Source organism: Xenopus tropicalis, chromosome 8, assembly GCF_000004195.4.
Source record: "Xenopus tropicalis strain Nigerian chromosome 8, UCB_Xtro_10.0, whole genome shotgun sequence".
Classification (NCBI taxonomy): domain Eukaryota; kingdom Metazoa; phylum Chordata; class Amphibia; order Anura; family Pipidae; genus Xenopus; species Xenopus tropicalis.
In genome coordinates this window covers 16,728,378-16,743,886 of record NC_030684.2, presented here as the reverse complement: position 1 = coordinate 16,743,886, position 15,509 = coordinate 16,728,378, and the positions used below count along the sequence as shown (strand labels likewise).

General features: G+C 43.3%; 1 protein-coding gene and 1 long non-coding RNA gene across 2 annotated transcripts; one reads left to right on the top strand and one right to left on the bottom strand.

Annotated features, from left to right (window-relative positions):
• Positions 1–2,037: 2,037 nt before the first annotated feature.
• On the bottom strand, positions 2,038–3,435 carry LOC116407036. The gene is made up of 3 exons (XR_004220010.1): positions 3,371–3,435; positions 2,305–2,340; positions 2,038–2,172 (listed from the first exon to the last, which is right to left on the bottom strand). It is a non-coding gene; the product is annotated as an uncharacterized LOC116407036 (long non-coding RNA).
• Positions 3,436–3,625: 190 nt separating this feature from the next.
• LOC105946003 (coiled-coil domain-containing protein 77-like) lies at positions 3,626–10,289 on the top strand. The gene is made up of 3 exons (XM_031892316.1): positions 3,626–3,665; positions 8,321–8,537; positions 10,096–10,289. The coding sequence occupies exons 2-3, from the start codon at positions 8,346–8,348 to the stop codon at positions 10,222–10,224; spliced, it is 321 nt and encodes a 106-aa protein (XP_031748176.1). The 5' UTR covers positions 3,626–3,665; positions 8,321–8,345; the 3' UTR covers positions 10,225–10,289.
• Positions 10,290–15,509: the final 5,220 nt, after the last annotated feature.

Here is a 15,509-nt window from a genome sequence, read left to right as displayed (position 1 = left end):
ATTTGCATTTGATATTCTTTTAAAATATCTTTTGCTATTGTTAATATATGTTAATAAATGAACTAAACCCACAATTAAAGAAGAAATGCAACACCCAAACATCTACATTTGCATTACCCATAAATCAGAGCTACGTAGTGGGGTGGATGGTTGTTACATTTGGCTCTGGCCTTTCTGTTAAGAAACAACTAACATTTAGGCATGGGTGGAATGGGGCCTATATAGGAGTTTGGGAGATGTTGGGGCCCAAATAGGTTTAAAAAGCTATAATATTATATTGAGGGCAAAATGATCATTCAAAATACAATTCATTGCTGCTTACCTCAAACGTCTCTAGCTGAGGTTCCTCACAGCTTTCCAAGGGTTCCTAGTTAAAGAAGAAAACATCATTGTATAAGATCAACTCATTTCAGTAGAGAATATGATCAAATACATCTGTTTAATTACTTTAATTATATAATGAATTATGATCAGTGTCTTTTTTTCTCTCATTGGTTATTACCTTGTAGCTGCTCGCCTCAGCTGGTTCTTCACAATCCTGGTTAAAAGACAGTAAAATGCAAGTACATTTAATAAATGGTATCAGTTTGTGCATTATAGCTTTTCCCAAGCAAAAGTTTGGGAAGTCGTCGGTGCCTAACAAATTGCCCCCCCAAAGTAAATCTAAAATGTTTTTCTCTATTGTGACCCTATTATTTTTCCTTACCTGACAGATGTCCCTGTCCAGGATTTCTGGAGTCTCCTGATTAAAAAAAGGTAAGAGAAAGATGTTGCAGATTGTAATAAAGAAGCTAAGATACAGTCTTACATAAAATATAAGGTGATTTTTATTTGCCCCTATTGTTCATGAACCCTTTAGCTTAAATTAAAACACATTGGGACCCCTGCAAATATTTAGGCCCCCGTACCTCGCAGGTGTTGATGGGAGGGTCCTCCTGCTCTTCCAAGGGTTCCTGGTTAAGAAAGAAAACCTCAGATCAGCAGAGAAGATGATAAAAATGCATCTTGTTCATTCATGTGTTATTTTCTGCTTACCTGTGAGTAGCAGGGGCCGGTGTCGGGGCTCTCCTGCCCAATCACTTCTTCATCCTGTTTAAGACAGAAAAAAAAGATTGTAAAACAAATTCTCATGGCTGAAAGTAAAGCAAAGTTTGGGAAAGTCTTATTTGATATAAATATATGAGAAATAGAAGGTGTATGTTGCTGTGTAACACAGGGCATAATAAGGAGGTGGGACAGACTCACCAACGCTGAAGTCGTCGGTGCCTAATAAATTGCCCCCCCAAAGTGAATCGAAAATGCCTTTCTCTATTGTGACCCTATTATTTATCCTTACCTGACAGATGTTCATGTTCAGGATTTCTGGAGTCTCCTGATTAAAAAAAAGGTAAGAGAAAGATGTTGCAGATTGTAATAAAGAAGCAAATATACAGTCTTACATAAAATATAAGGTGATTTTTATTTGCCCCTATTGTTCATGAACCCTTTAGCTTAAATAAAAACACATTGGGACCCCTGCAAACTTTTGGCCCCCGTACCTCGCAGGTGTTGATTGGAGGGTCTCCACATTCATTCAAGCGTTCCTGGTTATGAAAGAAAACCTCAGATCAGCAGAGAAGATGATAAAAATGGATCTTGTTCATTCATGTGTTATTTTCTGCTTACCTGTGAGTGGCAGGGGCCGGTGTCGGGGCTCTCCTGCTCAATCACTTCTTCATCCTGTTTAAGACAGAAAAAAAGATTGTAGAAATTATTCTCATGGCTGAAAGTAAAGCAAAGTTTGGGAAAGTGTTATTTGATATAAATATATAAGAAATAGAAGGAGTATGTTGCTGTGTAACACAGGGCATAATAAGGAGGTGGGACAGACTCACCAATGCTGAAGTCGTCGGTGCCTAATAAATTGCCCCCCCAAAGTGAATTTAAAATGTCTTTCTCTATTGTGACCCTATTATTTTTTCTTACCTGACAGATCTTCATGTCCAGGATTTCTGGAGTCTCCTGATTAAAGAAAAGGTAAGTGAAAAATGTGCTCGTTGTAATAAAGAAGCTAATATACAGTCTTGTATAAAATATAGGGTGATTTTCATTTGCCCCTACTCTCCTCCCCTCTCTTACGCTTACCCGGCAGTTCTCTATGGCCGGCTTCAAGTCTGGCTCTTTTTTCTCCTCCTAAGAGAAATAACGTTACCTGATCAGTTTACTATAACTCTGTAGTTTAGTATCTAAAAAAGACCCGGTACAATACAAATTCACTAAACTTCCAAAAACCAAACCATTTCATGTATATTTTTTACTACTTACTTGGCAGGTGTTTTTGCCAGGGATTTCTGGTTGTTCCTGGTAAAGAGATAAAAGTCAAGTTATCAAATTAACTGAGCTTTTTAGAAAGAAGTTAAAATCAGTTATATGTAATATTCAGGGACTGGTGTTTTATTATTGAATTATTTATTACTCACGTGGCAAACGGCGTTGCCAGGTCCAAATGATGGTACCAGCTTAAACCTGGCGCACTTTTTGCCAGTCAAAAAAAGTCATATAAAGTTTTATACGTTTATGGTTTTTAAAAAGAAAATCTCGAATTTTCAGAGAAAGTACTCTAAATTATCTTAAATTTTTCGAGACAAAATAAAAACAAAACGTAAATAATTGCAAGCTTTTCTCAGGAAACCTTAGTACAGGTATTCAACCCCTTATCCGGAAACTCATTATCCAGACATTTCCGAATTACGGAAAGGCCATCTCCCATAGACACCATTTTAATTGAATAATTCACATTTTTAAAAATCATTTCCTTTTTCTCTGTAATAATAAAACAGAACCTTGTACTTGATCCCAACTAAGATATAATTACCCCTTATTGGGGGCAGAACAGCCCTATTGGGTTTATTTAATGGTTAAATGATTCCCTTTTCTCTGTAATAATAAAACAGTACCTCTACTTGATCCCAACTAAGATATAATTACCCCTTATTGGGGCAGAACAGCCCTATTGGGTTTATTTAATGGTTAAATAATTCCCTTTTCTCTGTAATAATAAAACAGTACCTGTACTTGATCCCAACTAAGATATAATTACCCTTTATTGGAGGCAAAACAATTCTATTGGGTTTAATTACTGTTTAAATAATGTTTTAGCCGACTTTAGGTATGAGATCCGAATTACGGAAAGACCCCTTATCTGGAAAACCCTAGGTCCTGAGCATTCTGGATAATGGGTCCCTAACCTGTAAATGGGTCCCTGTGTACATAGTGTAGCCTCATCAAGGTTATTGTGCATAGAAATCTATAGGCAAGGAAATAACACGGCTTTGATAACACAAGTAGGTAGGAAAATGGTGTTTAGGAAATGATGTTGCCCAGTTCTTACCATGGCAGATTCTGGGGTTGGATCATCTGCCCGCTTTCGTTTCCTCTGTAATGAAGAAAAAAAGTTTTATCAGAGAAAATAAAAGCACAAATAGGAAAACTATAATGAAATAAATGGAGGAGTGAGTATTCAGTGACACATGAAGTTTCCCACAGAATGAAATATGTCCTGTTACAGCAGAAAGAGATGAAGCCCTTACCTTGCCGAAGCAAGAGAAACAGCACTTCAGCCGCTTGAACATGTTGTTTCTATGAAGACAAAATGAAAAACATCACTTTAGCATTTCCCAATACAGGTATGATTTCCTTTTTATCTGTACAGGTATCGGACCCCATATCCGGAATCCCATTATCCATAAAGCTCTGAATTACGGAAATCCCTTCTCCCATAGACTCTATTTTAGTCAAATAATTCAGAATTTTAAAACTGATTTCCCTTTTCTCTGTAATAATAAAACAGTACCTGTACTTGATCCCAACTAAGATATAATTACCCCTTATTGGGGCAGAACAGCCCTATTGGGTTTATTCAATATTTAAATGATTTTTAGCAGACTTATGGTATGGAGATCCAAATTACAGAAGGATCCCTTATCCGGACTACCTCATGTCCCGAGCATTCTGGATAACAGGTCCTATACCTGTACTGTGTTCTATTTACAGTTCATTTTTGATGGGGGGGAGACTTGCTGTAGGAGAAATCATAAACTGGATTTGCTACATTACCTCTCATATGATGCTCCAGAGATGGTAAAAAACAGATGGAACGGGGGGGCCGGCCGGCCCAGGGCCGGGGAACCCTAAGGGGCCCCCTCAATAGGTTCTGGCTCTCCTCTAGGCTCGTTCACTAAGGGTGGAAGGGAGGAGAAGCCAGAAAAAAAAAACTATCCAAAAAAACTGGATAAGCAAAGTCGCCAAAGAGTCGCTCACTGCAGCAATCTGTATAGAGACGGGAATAAAAAGGGCAAGTCAGCTTCACGGATAATGCATTTACCCTTTTAAGGTGCAACATTGGGTCAGGGGCCCCATTCAAAGTGTTCCCCCCAAATCTCACGCTTACTGACACTCAGTATTCTGTAATAGGGAAACGTATTGGTATTTATTGCCTTACATTCAGTTACACATTAAGGTTGGTACATAAGGGCAGGGCAGATACCCGGGGGCAGAGGGGCAAAACTCTTAGCAGCCTGTCAGTACTGCCCAACCCTGGGTCTGTGTCTCCCAACCAGCGCTGGGAGTAAAGGCGCCTGCAAAGCCCATTTTAGGGGAAAATTCTCCAAATTCACTAAAATCGTTGACAGGAGCAACATCCCCTAGTCTGGGGGGGGGAGTCACCCAACTATTGCCCCTCTTTTTAGCTAAAATAAGGGTTTTTAGGCAAAAAATCTATCAGAGGAGATGCACGCTTACCTCTCACTGCAATGGCAACCAACGGACTGTACCAACTGTCACTTTCCTAGAGTGAAGGCAGCTCCCATGACATTGACATCACATTGACATCACATTGACATCACAATTTCTTTGCTCCACTGTGTAAATAGTGGAGCAAAGGTGATGCACGCTTACCTCTCACTACCATGGCAACCATGGACTGTACCAACTGTCACTTTCATTACAGTAATGATGCATCTTTGTTATTTGATTATGACAAGAAGCTTGAAATTTGATACTTGAACCTTTCCTAGTGGGAAGGCAGCTCTCATCCCAGTGACATCACATGACAGGCGCTGCTGTTAAAGGGGAAGTGTACCCTTTTGACGAGTGAGGTTTATATGGGCTTTGTTTGCCCTTAGATGGGCAGTACATACATAGCTTATTGTGTACCCAGAGCATTGCCTTGTACGTGTGGCCCCTGCCATGTACCCTATTGCCCCCCACAGCCTAGCCTAACTGACTTGCAGGTGTATTGGGTGCATGTGCATGTCTCTTTACATGTGACTGTGGCTCACGAGTAAGAAAGGTTGGGGCTCCTTTCTGATAGTTGTACACCGCTGCTATTTCCTGAACATGTGCGATTCTTTCAGAGATAAATGAATGATCCTTTCCAGTTTTACTCCGCTTCTCCTGTGTGTATTCCCTGATCCCCTCCCTGGTCTCAGTGGGCAGTAGTATTAGGACTGGATCACTGAGGACCTGGAATTAGAGAAATATATATTTTCTGGATGGTTTTATGGCAGCGATGGATTGGACAATGTTTAATGAGTTTTAATTTGTTTTCATTTAAAATCAAATAAAGACTATGGAAGCACCTTCCCAGTATACTAGGGGCACATTATAATGAAATCTGGCCCTGGCTATACAACTCTGCCTTTGGTTTACATACTAACAAATGTACATGTATCTGGCTGTACCAGGCAGAACACCTGCACCTCTGACCTTGTGTCTTATATAAGGTATGGGGTGCGTATCTGCATTTTACATTAGTGTAATATAGCCAATGGCACCCCAGCACATACATTTTAGAGGGTGCAGTGGGAGTCAAATTGCTAGTTTGGAGCACCCAATGTTTTCACCTTATCCCATGGCAGAAGTGCCCCTGTATAAGGAACAGAACCAGTGGCTAAATCAGGGGTGGGCAAACTGCGGCCCGCGGGCCACATCCGTCCCGTTGGTCTTTTTAATCTGGCCCGTTGGTCTTTTTAATCTTGCCTGCCGACTCTCGCGCGAGACTTGGACTAACGCTGGCCCAGCCCGTCTGTCAACCCCCCGGCCCATCTTTTGGCCCCTTAGCCAAAAGTTTGCCCACCCCTGGTCTAAATGTTCTAGGGAGTAGAAATGCTGTGTATTTAGCAGCCAAAGCTAGCCATGTATGGGCTGACATAGGCTGTCAAATTGGCCCCTACATATAAGGTCAAGATCTACTTGGCCTCTTTATGGGGCCAAAGCAAAGGCCTGCCCAGTCAGGAATATATATTGTGGGAATCAGCAAGATATACATCCATGATGGGAAAGGTGCAAATCACTTGGTGCAAAAAAATTAAATAAAAACAAATTCAACAGTAAAGTTATTGCCATCATTCAAACATTAGCTTTGATGATTAGATAAAAAGGAAGATGAAGGAACCTGATTGGTTGCTCATTTTTTTAGTATGGAGTGATTCGGATCCTGTTAGGCTGACCCAGAAATAAAAAATATCAATTCCTGAGACCAGTCATTGCCAGAGTAGCCATTTACAGACTGTATGTAGAGGGAAAGTCTGGTAAATCTTACATCAATAATGATAATAAACAATTATAATACATATATTGCGTGAAGATAAAGTCATTATGACACAATTCGTTTTTGAATCTAACGCAACCTGAGAGAATTGTAGTTTAAACACATGTGGGTAGCGCCGTCAAGCTGTAATAGAAAAAACTACAATTCCCAGAAGACACCTGGCGGGAGGGCCGGCTGACTCAAGTATTGCCCTAGCTGATTGGATGCTTCAATGGTTCTGTATTGACCTGGGTGCGTGATTGGTTAAGCTTGCGGAGGCGGGTTGTTTGGATGGTGCAGTTGAGAGGAAGGCATCTGGCGGTAGGGGACCCGCGTAGTACCTTGTAACAGAGCTCGTAAGGTGGGGTACAGGTACGTACAGTGTGACATCTGGGGGCAGGGGTTATATACATTTATGCACAGCTATAGCGCCATTGGATAGGTCTGTATGCTAAATAATATGCCATACCCCGCACTTGACCCCCTAACCAATCGTAGCTCTTATTTGGCACCCCCAGAGCTTTTATTGTGCTTTTTTTGTTCCCCACTTTATGTGGCTCATGGATTTAAAGGTTGGGGACCCCTGATATAGAGAGTAATATGCTGAAACAATTTTCAATTGGTCTTCAATTTTTATTAATTATTTAAGTTTCTATTCAGCAGCTTTCCAGCTTGGAGTTTCAGAAGTTACTTGGTTGCTAGGATCCAAATTACCTTAGCAACCAGGGTGTGGTTTGAATGAAAGACTGATATATGAATAGGAGAGGGGCTGAATGGAAAGATACATAATATAAAGTATAAATAACAAATAAACTGTAGCCTCACAGAGCAATAGTAGCAGCTGTTGAGAGGCCATTACAAATTATCAAGCAGAAAATGAGGCTGGCCTGTCCTATAAACTGATGCTACAGGTCTGATTATTACATTCTGTTTCTAATTGCACTGGTTTCAGAACTGCAATGTTATGTGAATCTGAATGAATTACTAATCAGCTTTATACTGTTGCATTTATATTCTATATATACAGTATATTGTCCGTTGGTCCCTAAGCTCCGTAACTGAGAGCGGCACAGAGCAAGTGCAGGGAATCGGCAGAAAAGAAAATGGGGGGCAGCTGGGGGCATCTTTGAAGGCACAGATCATACCTGCTAAAGGGCTGTGGTTGCCTTGGGCCGGTACAGAAGCCCAAAACATAACCCTAAAACATTGCTAGCCTATTGCTTTAGTTAAGCTTTAGTTCTCCTTGAGCATCCCATAAGCCATGATAGGTCCCTTATATGTATCCATGGCAAAAAATTTCTATATAGACAATTGTGCCCCACCCCCTGAAGCTGCTGCCCTCAGCACTGGCCCCCAGGGGGTTATACAGAAAATAACCGCTGTATTCACTGATTATCCAGAAAGCTCCGAATTATAGGAAGGCCGTCTCGCATAAACCCCTTTATAAGTAAATTAAATTTTCCAAAAAAATAATTACTCTGTATTAATAAAACAGTACCTTGTAATTGGTTCTTTCTAAGATATAATAAATCCTATATAAACAATCCTTTTACGTTTATTTAATGTTTAAATGATTTTTAAATATTATGGAGAACCAGATTACAGAAAGACCCCTAATCTGGAAAACCCCAGGTCCCGAGCATTCTGGATAACAGGTCCCATACCTGTAATAGGCTGCTCTCAATGCAAAATTGTGATCCTAAAGTTGGAGCTGCTTGTATGATTTTATCTATATGGTTTTGTTATTTACAGGTCTCCTTCCCTTCAAGATACCACCATGAGCTCCAGCCACACCCAGAAGAACCGAGGGGACTCCACTCCGCTGCCTCCAATCAACGAGCGCCTGGCTTTCCTGCGGCCGTCCAGAGAGCTGTTAGAGTATTACCGCAAGAAGATCGCTGAGTTTGATGAGGAACACGAGGATCTGGTAAAGCAACTGGAGCAATACAAAGCTACCTTTGAGGAGCAGGTCAGTATGCGCCCTTGCTAAGAGCAATACTGCTGATAACTATTATTATCCTTTATATAGCGCTGGTGTATTCGACTACACTGTACAGAGATCACTAAGTACATTGTTTCATCAGTCCCGGTGGAGCTTACAATTCACATTCACTGTGGTCACTTTTACCAGGAGTTTACAGAACCCTGTATGGTTTTGCAGTGTGGGAGGAACCTGGGGTTCCTAGAGGATACCCACGCAAGCATATAGTGCCCTGGCTGGAATTGAACCTAGGAGCTCAGTTCTGCAAGGAAGCATTGTATGTTTGCCTGCAAATGGTTTGTGTGGTTCTCCAGTTTCTCTTTGCCATATGCCACACATCACCCTAGCTCCGCTAACTGCTCTTCCTGAATCCCCTTGATAGACTTTGTCTATATAGTGTGTATGTGTGTATATATATATATATATATATATATATATATATACACACACACACACACACACACACACACACACACACACACATGACTTTTTTCAATAACACTTATTGCACTAAGCCCCTGTGTGTGTGATACTCCTTCTATACATTTTTACATTTAACCTGCACCCAGGGCATTTGAACTGGTGTAGGGTTTGCTCTTCTCTACTATGTATATATAGAATACAGAGTATTAGTCCACTGGCTGAATTGCCTCTGCTAAAGCACACGTAGAGACAATTATCAAAAAAAAAATCTGCATTGTCTATTTTAGTAGCCGTGACTAGTAGCTGCTACTAGTAGCTCAGTGTGTCTTCCCCCTTATTACTGGTCAAGCCAGTGGACTAATACTCTGTATACAATACATACATACATACGTAATATATATATATGTATACATATATAGTTGTGCCTTGATTAATCTCTGTTGTCGCAGGCGACTAATCTCCCCGCTATGCTATCCCACTGGCTAGAATGTAAAGAGCCGGTGGGATGGCATACGCAGCGCCGCGATTTGCCGAAGTCTCCTAAAGTTTCCTCTCAAGGCAACATTGGCGACTTTGACATATCGCTGCACCCCGTATGCCATCCCCCCGGCGATCTACATTCTAGCCAGTGGGATGGCATTGCGGGGAGATTAGTCGCCTGTGACAACGAAGATTAAAAATCTCCCCGTGTGTCACTGCCTTAAAAGTCAGTGGAAGGCAACGGACAGTTTTGGGTGGAAGAAGAAATAAGTGTTATTGAAAAAAGTCATGTAGGTTTGTATATATATATATATATATATATATATATATATATGTGTGTATGTATATATATTTATATATATATATATATACATACACACATACACACTATATAGACAAAGTCTATCAAGGGGATTCAGGAAGAGCAGTTAGCGGAGCTAGGGTGATGTGTGGCATGTGGCCATCAGCCTTCAAGAGATGGAACATGAAAGCTCAGAGATAAGGTTGTTGAACAGCGACAGACAAACACCCCTTCCTACCTGTATCTTATACTGGGGAATGGCAAGTGCCATACTGAGTGCACATGGAGAGGTGACAGGGGGACAGTGGCATCGACTCAACTTGAAGTCCCTCTACTTCTCAGAAGCTGTGCCCCCCCACTATGGAAAGCAGAGGAACCTCAAGCTGCAGAATCCATCACTTCACAGTGGAACAAGGAAAGGGAGGGGTTGGGCCATATTGTGAGCCTAAGGGGGGGGTAAAGTCCCTGTGAGCAGAAACAGAATATCATGGTTTCCTTTCAGTCTGTGGAATCAGGTATGGCAGTTTAGATGTTTTAATGCACCTTTTTCACATAAGCCCAACTGAATGAACATTAAACATGTAGGATATTTTCCCTTTAAATGAGCCCTCCAGTGTCACAGGCAGTTTGTCACTTTAATGGATTGGGTTACCTGTAAGGAGATAATTCCCGAGTTCTTTGCCATGCATTGGCATTTAGCTCAGTTCATATGTTCTATAGAGCTGTGACTGGGGCACTACTGGCCATACCTTGAAGCTTTTGTTTGGGATTTACTTCTCAGTGGGAGCTGCAGTTGCTTTTAGAACAGGTTTTTTTGTTCAGACCACCCTCTTCTCTCTACTCACAGCTTATTGGCCCGTGTAGGGACAGGAACGAGGGGCCTGCCCGACCGATATCGATCGGGCAGGTTAAAAGATTTAGTCGGATTGGGGACTGCATCGGCAAGTTGATGGGGTCCCTGAACCAACTGCGCCCATTGCTCCTGTTATAATTCGATCGTTTGGCCCTGGGGGGGAATTAGCCTACATATTCCCAATATCGCCCACCCGATATAAGCAAGACTATAAATAAGCCTTCCCACCTCAAATTGCCTTTTTGTTTGGCTCCAAGGCTGCGGCCCCTCAGTCCCAAGAAAGATAAGGCTAATGTCCCACGGGGAGATGTCTATGCAGTGCTTACTGCTTGTGGGCTGAGCCCCACCCACGGAATTGCCATGCGTAATATAAGTCATTCACATAGGATTCACAATGAGCTGTTAGTCCTGTATCTGCTCCAGTCAGCAAGAGTTTTTTGATGGGAAGGAGTTTTAGGCTAATGTCCCACAGTGACATTTAGGGCTCTGGCACACGGGGAGATTAGTTGCCCGCGACAAAACTCCTTGATCACGGGCGACTAATCTCCCCGAGTTGCCTTCCCCTGCCATCCCACCGGCGACACTGCAAGTCGCCGGTGGGATGGAACATGCGGCGGCGCGGTCGCCGAAAAAGACTCGCAAGGCTTTTTCGGCGATTTGCGCAAAATCACGCCGCCGCATGTGCCATCCCACCGGCGACTTGCAGTGTTACCGGTGGGATGGCAGGGGAAGGCAACTCGGGGAGATTAGTCGCCCGCGAACAAGGAGTTTTGTCGCGGGCGACTAATCTCCCCGTGTGCCAGAGCCCTTAGTCTCTGCGATGTTTAATAAGAAAGTTCCAGCAACAAGTCACTTGCCTTTTCCTAACAAGCGATTACTAGAGGTTTCAACAACGGAGCGATTTCTATTTCCCACAAATCCAGGTGTCCTATTCCCCGCCCACAATTAGATATTACATTCAGTGCAATGGGGAAATCGCAGCGACTTCCCGCTCAGTGGGTTTTACTGTGTGTAGTAAGGCACGATGGTATGAGGGGTAGGAGCAGTAACTGGCAATACTGTGTGTAGTAAGGCAAGATGGTATGAGGGGTAGGAGCAGTAACTGGCAATACTATGTGTAGTAAGGCAAGATGGTATGAGGGGTAGGAGCAGTAACTGGCAATACTGTGTGTAGTAAGGCAAGATGGTATGAGGGGTAGGAGCAGTAACTGGCAATACTGTGTGTAGTAAGGCAAGATGGTATGAGGGGTAGGAGCAGTAACTGGCAATACTGTGTGTAGTAAGGCAAGATGGTATGAGGGGTAGGAGCAGTAACTGGCAATACTGTGTGTAGTAAGGCAAGATGGTATGAGGGGTAGGAGCAGTAACTGGCAATACTGTGTGTAGTAAGGCAAGATGGTATGAGGGGTAGGAGCAGTAACTGGCAATACTGTGTGTAGTAAGGCAAGATGGTATGAGGGGTAGGAGCAGTAACTGCAATACTGTGTGTAGTAAGGCACAATGGTATGAGGGGTAGGAGCAGTAACTGGCAATACTGTGTGTAGTAAGGCAGATGGTATGAGGGGTAGGAGCAGTAACTGGCAATACTGTGTGTAGTAAGGTAAGATGGTATGAGGGGTAGGAGCAGTAACTGGCAATACTGTGTGTAGTAAGGCAGATGGTATGAGGGGTAGGAGCAGTAACTGGCAATACTGTGTGTAGTAAGGCACATGGTATGAGGGGTAGGAGCAGTAACTGGCAATACTGTGTATAGTAAGGCAAGATGGTATGAGGGGTAGGAGCAGTAACTGGCAATACTGTGTGTAGTAAGGCAAGATGGTATGAGGGTAGGAGCAGTAACTGGCAACTGGTAGTAAGGCAAGATGGTAGTAGTAAGGCAAGATGGTATGAGGGGTAGGAGCAGTAACTGGCAATACTGTGTATAGTAAGGCAAGATGGTATGAGGGGTAGGAGCAGTAACTGGCAATACTGTGTGTAGTAAGGTAAGATGGTATGAGGGGTAGGAGCAGTAACTGGCAATACTGTGTGTAGTAAGGCAAGATGGTAATGAGGGGTAGGAGCAGTAACTGGCAATACTGTGTGTAGTAAGGCAAGATGGTATGAGTGGTAGGAGCAGTAACTGGCAATACTGGTGTGTAGTAAGGCAAGATGGTATGAGGGTAGGAGCAGTAACTGGCAATACTGGTGTAGTAAGGCAAGATGGTATGAGGGGTAGGAGCAGTAACTGGCAATACTGTGTGTAGTAAGGCAAGATGGTATGAGGGGTAGGAGCAGTAACTGGCAATACTGTGTGTAGTAAGGCAAGATGGTATGAGGGGTAGGAGCAGTAACTGGCAATACTGTGTGTAGTAAGGCAAGATGGTATGAGGGGTAGGAGCAGTAACTGGCAATACTGTGTGTAGTATGGTATGAGGGGTAGGAGCAGTAACTGGCAATACTGTGTGTAGTAAGGCAAGATGGTATGAGGGGTAGGAGCAGTAACTGGCAATACTGTGTGTAGTAAGGCAAGATGGTATGAGGGTAGGAGCAGTAACTGGCAATACTGTGTGTAGTAAGGCAAGATGGTATGAGGGGTAGGAGCAGTAACTGGCAATACTGTGTGTAGTAAGGCAGATGGTATGAGGGGTAGGAGCAGTAACTGGCAATACTGTGTGTAGTAAGGCACGATGGGGTAGGAATGGAACTGGGTAGTAGAGGTGGGGTAGGAGCAGTAACTGGCAATACTGTGTGTAGTAAGGCAAGATGGTATGAGGGGTAGGAGCAGTAACTGGCAATACTGTGTGTAGTAAGGCAAGATGGTATGAGGGGTAGGAACAGTAACTGGCAATACTGTGTGTAGTAAGGCAAGATGGTATGAGGGGTAGGAGCAGTAACTGGCAATACTGTGTGTAGTAAGGCAAGATGGTATGAGGGGTAGGAGCAGTAACTGGCAATACTGTGTGTAGTAAGGCATTGTCTATTTTAGTAGCTGTGACAAGTAGCTGCTACTAGTAGCTCAGTGTGTCTTCACCCTAAGGGCTGACAGACAGGGAGATTAGTCTGCCATGCATTGGCATTTAGCTCAGTTCATATGTTCTATAGAGCTGTGACTGGGGCACTACTGGCCATACCTTGAAGCACAAAGGAAGCTTTTGTTTGGGATTTACTTCTCAGTGGGAGCTGCAGTTGCTTTTAGAACAAACATTTTTTGGTTCAGACCACCCTCTCCTCTTACTACAGCATTGGATTGGGGCCCACCTTTAGTTCGAAACAAAGTCATACTTATATAAACATGAACTCTTCCTAAGTTCGAGAGATAAGCAAGACTATAAATAAGCCTTCCCTCCTCAAATTGCCTTTTTGTTTGGCTCCAAGGCTGCGGCCCCTCAGTCCCAAGAAAGATAAGGCTAATGTCCCACGGGGAGATAAGGGCTCTGGCACACGGGGAGATTAGTCGCCCGCGACAAGGTAACTTCCGCGATTTCAGGGAAATCCAGGGGCGCCACTAATCTCCCCGTGTGCCACAGCCCTTAGTTGCTGCGATGTTTAATAAGAGAGTTCCAGCAACAAGTCACTTGCCTTTTCCTAACAAGCGATTACTAGAGGTTTCAACAATGGAGCGATTTCTATTTCCCACAAATCCAGGTGTCCTATTCCCCGCCCACAATTAGATATTACATTCAGTGCAATGGGGAAATCGCAGCGACTTCCCGCTCAGTGGGTTTTACTTTCAGCGATTCCAGTAGATTTGAATGGCAGTGCTTTCTTTGTAAAATCTCTCGTCGGTTTAGGTACTCGCTTTTTAAAAATCACAGCGACTAATCTCTCCATGGGACATTTGCCTAAGGGCTCTGGCACACGGGGAGATTAGTCGCCCGCAACAAATCTCCCTGTTCGCGGCCGACTAATCTCCCCGAGTTGCCATCACCTGCCATCCCACGGGCGACACTGCAAGTCGCCGGTGGGATGGCACATGCGGCGGCGCTATTTTGGGAAATCGCTGAAGTTGCCTTTCGAGGCTTTTTTGGCGATTTGCTGAAATCGCGCCGCCGCGTGTGCCATCCCACCGGCAACTTACATTTTCGCCGGTGGGATGGCAGGTGATGGCAACTCGGGGAGATTAGTCGCCCGCGAACAGGGAGATTTGTCGCAGGCGACTAATCTCCCCGTGTGCCAGAGCCCTAAAACTCCTTCCCATCACAAAACTCTTGCTGACTGGAGCAGATACAGGACTAACAGCTCATTGTGAATCCTATGTCAGTGACTTATATTAAACATGGCAATTCCGTGGGTGGGGCTCAGCCCACAAGCAGTACGCACTGCATAGGGATCAGGCTTTGCAGAAATGTATTTTTTGTTTAGGACAATGTCATCTGCCTGCAAAGCTATTCGGGTGAAGACACACTGGGCTACTTGTAGCAGCTACTTGTCACGGCTACAAAATGCCAGAAAATCCCCTGCCATAGACAGTACTGAGAATTTCCCCTGCTAAACACACGTAGAGACAATTATCAGTAAATGATCAGCATTGTCTGTTTTAGTAGCCATGACAAGTAGCTGCTACTAGAAGCTCCGTGTGTCTTCCCCCTTAATTACTCAGGCAACAAAACAACCCAAACGCACTCTGTGTGCCAGTTTGTATTATTGTTGGATTTAAAGCAAGTAGATTCCAGTTCAAACCAAGTCTAATTTTTTCATGTAAATGCACATATCACCCACACACACTCGCCTACTCATTCTATGCGTCCCATTTGCACACCCCAGGTGTCTCAAAGGCATCTACCTGATTAAGTCATTGCTGTACAAAATGTAGGGACATTTGTTTGGGAAGGAATACTTTACCTTTCATTTGCACAGTTTCAGGTCTCTGATCGTGCTTTATTAAGAGTAATTAGCTCTTTAATGGTTCTTGGGTTCCGGGTCA

Excerpts from the sequence above, each read along its gene's own strand:
- LOC105946003 (XM_031892316.1), top strand. The coding sequence starts at position 8,346 with ATGAGCTCCAGCCACACCCAGAAGAACCGAGGGGACTCCACTCCGCTG. Across the intron at positions 8,538-10,095 it reads AAGCTACCTTTGAGGAGCAG|AAGCTGTGCCCCCCCACTAT; the intron begins GTCAGTATGCGC and ends TCTACTTCTCAG.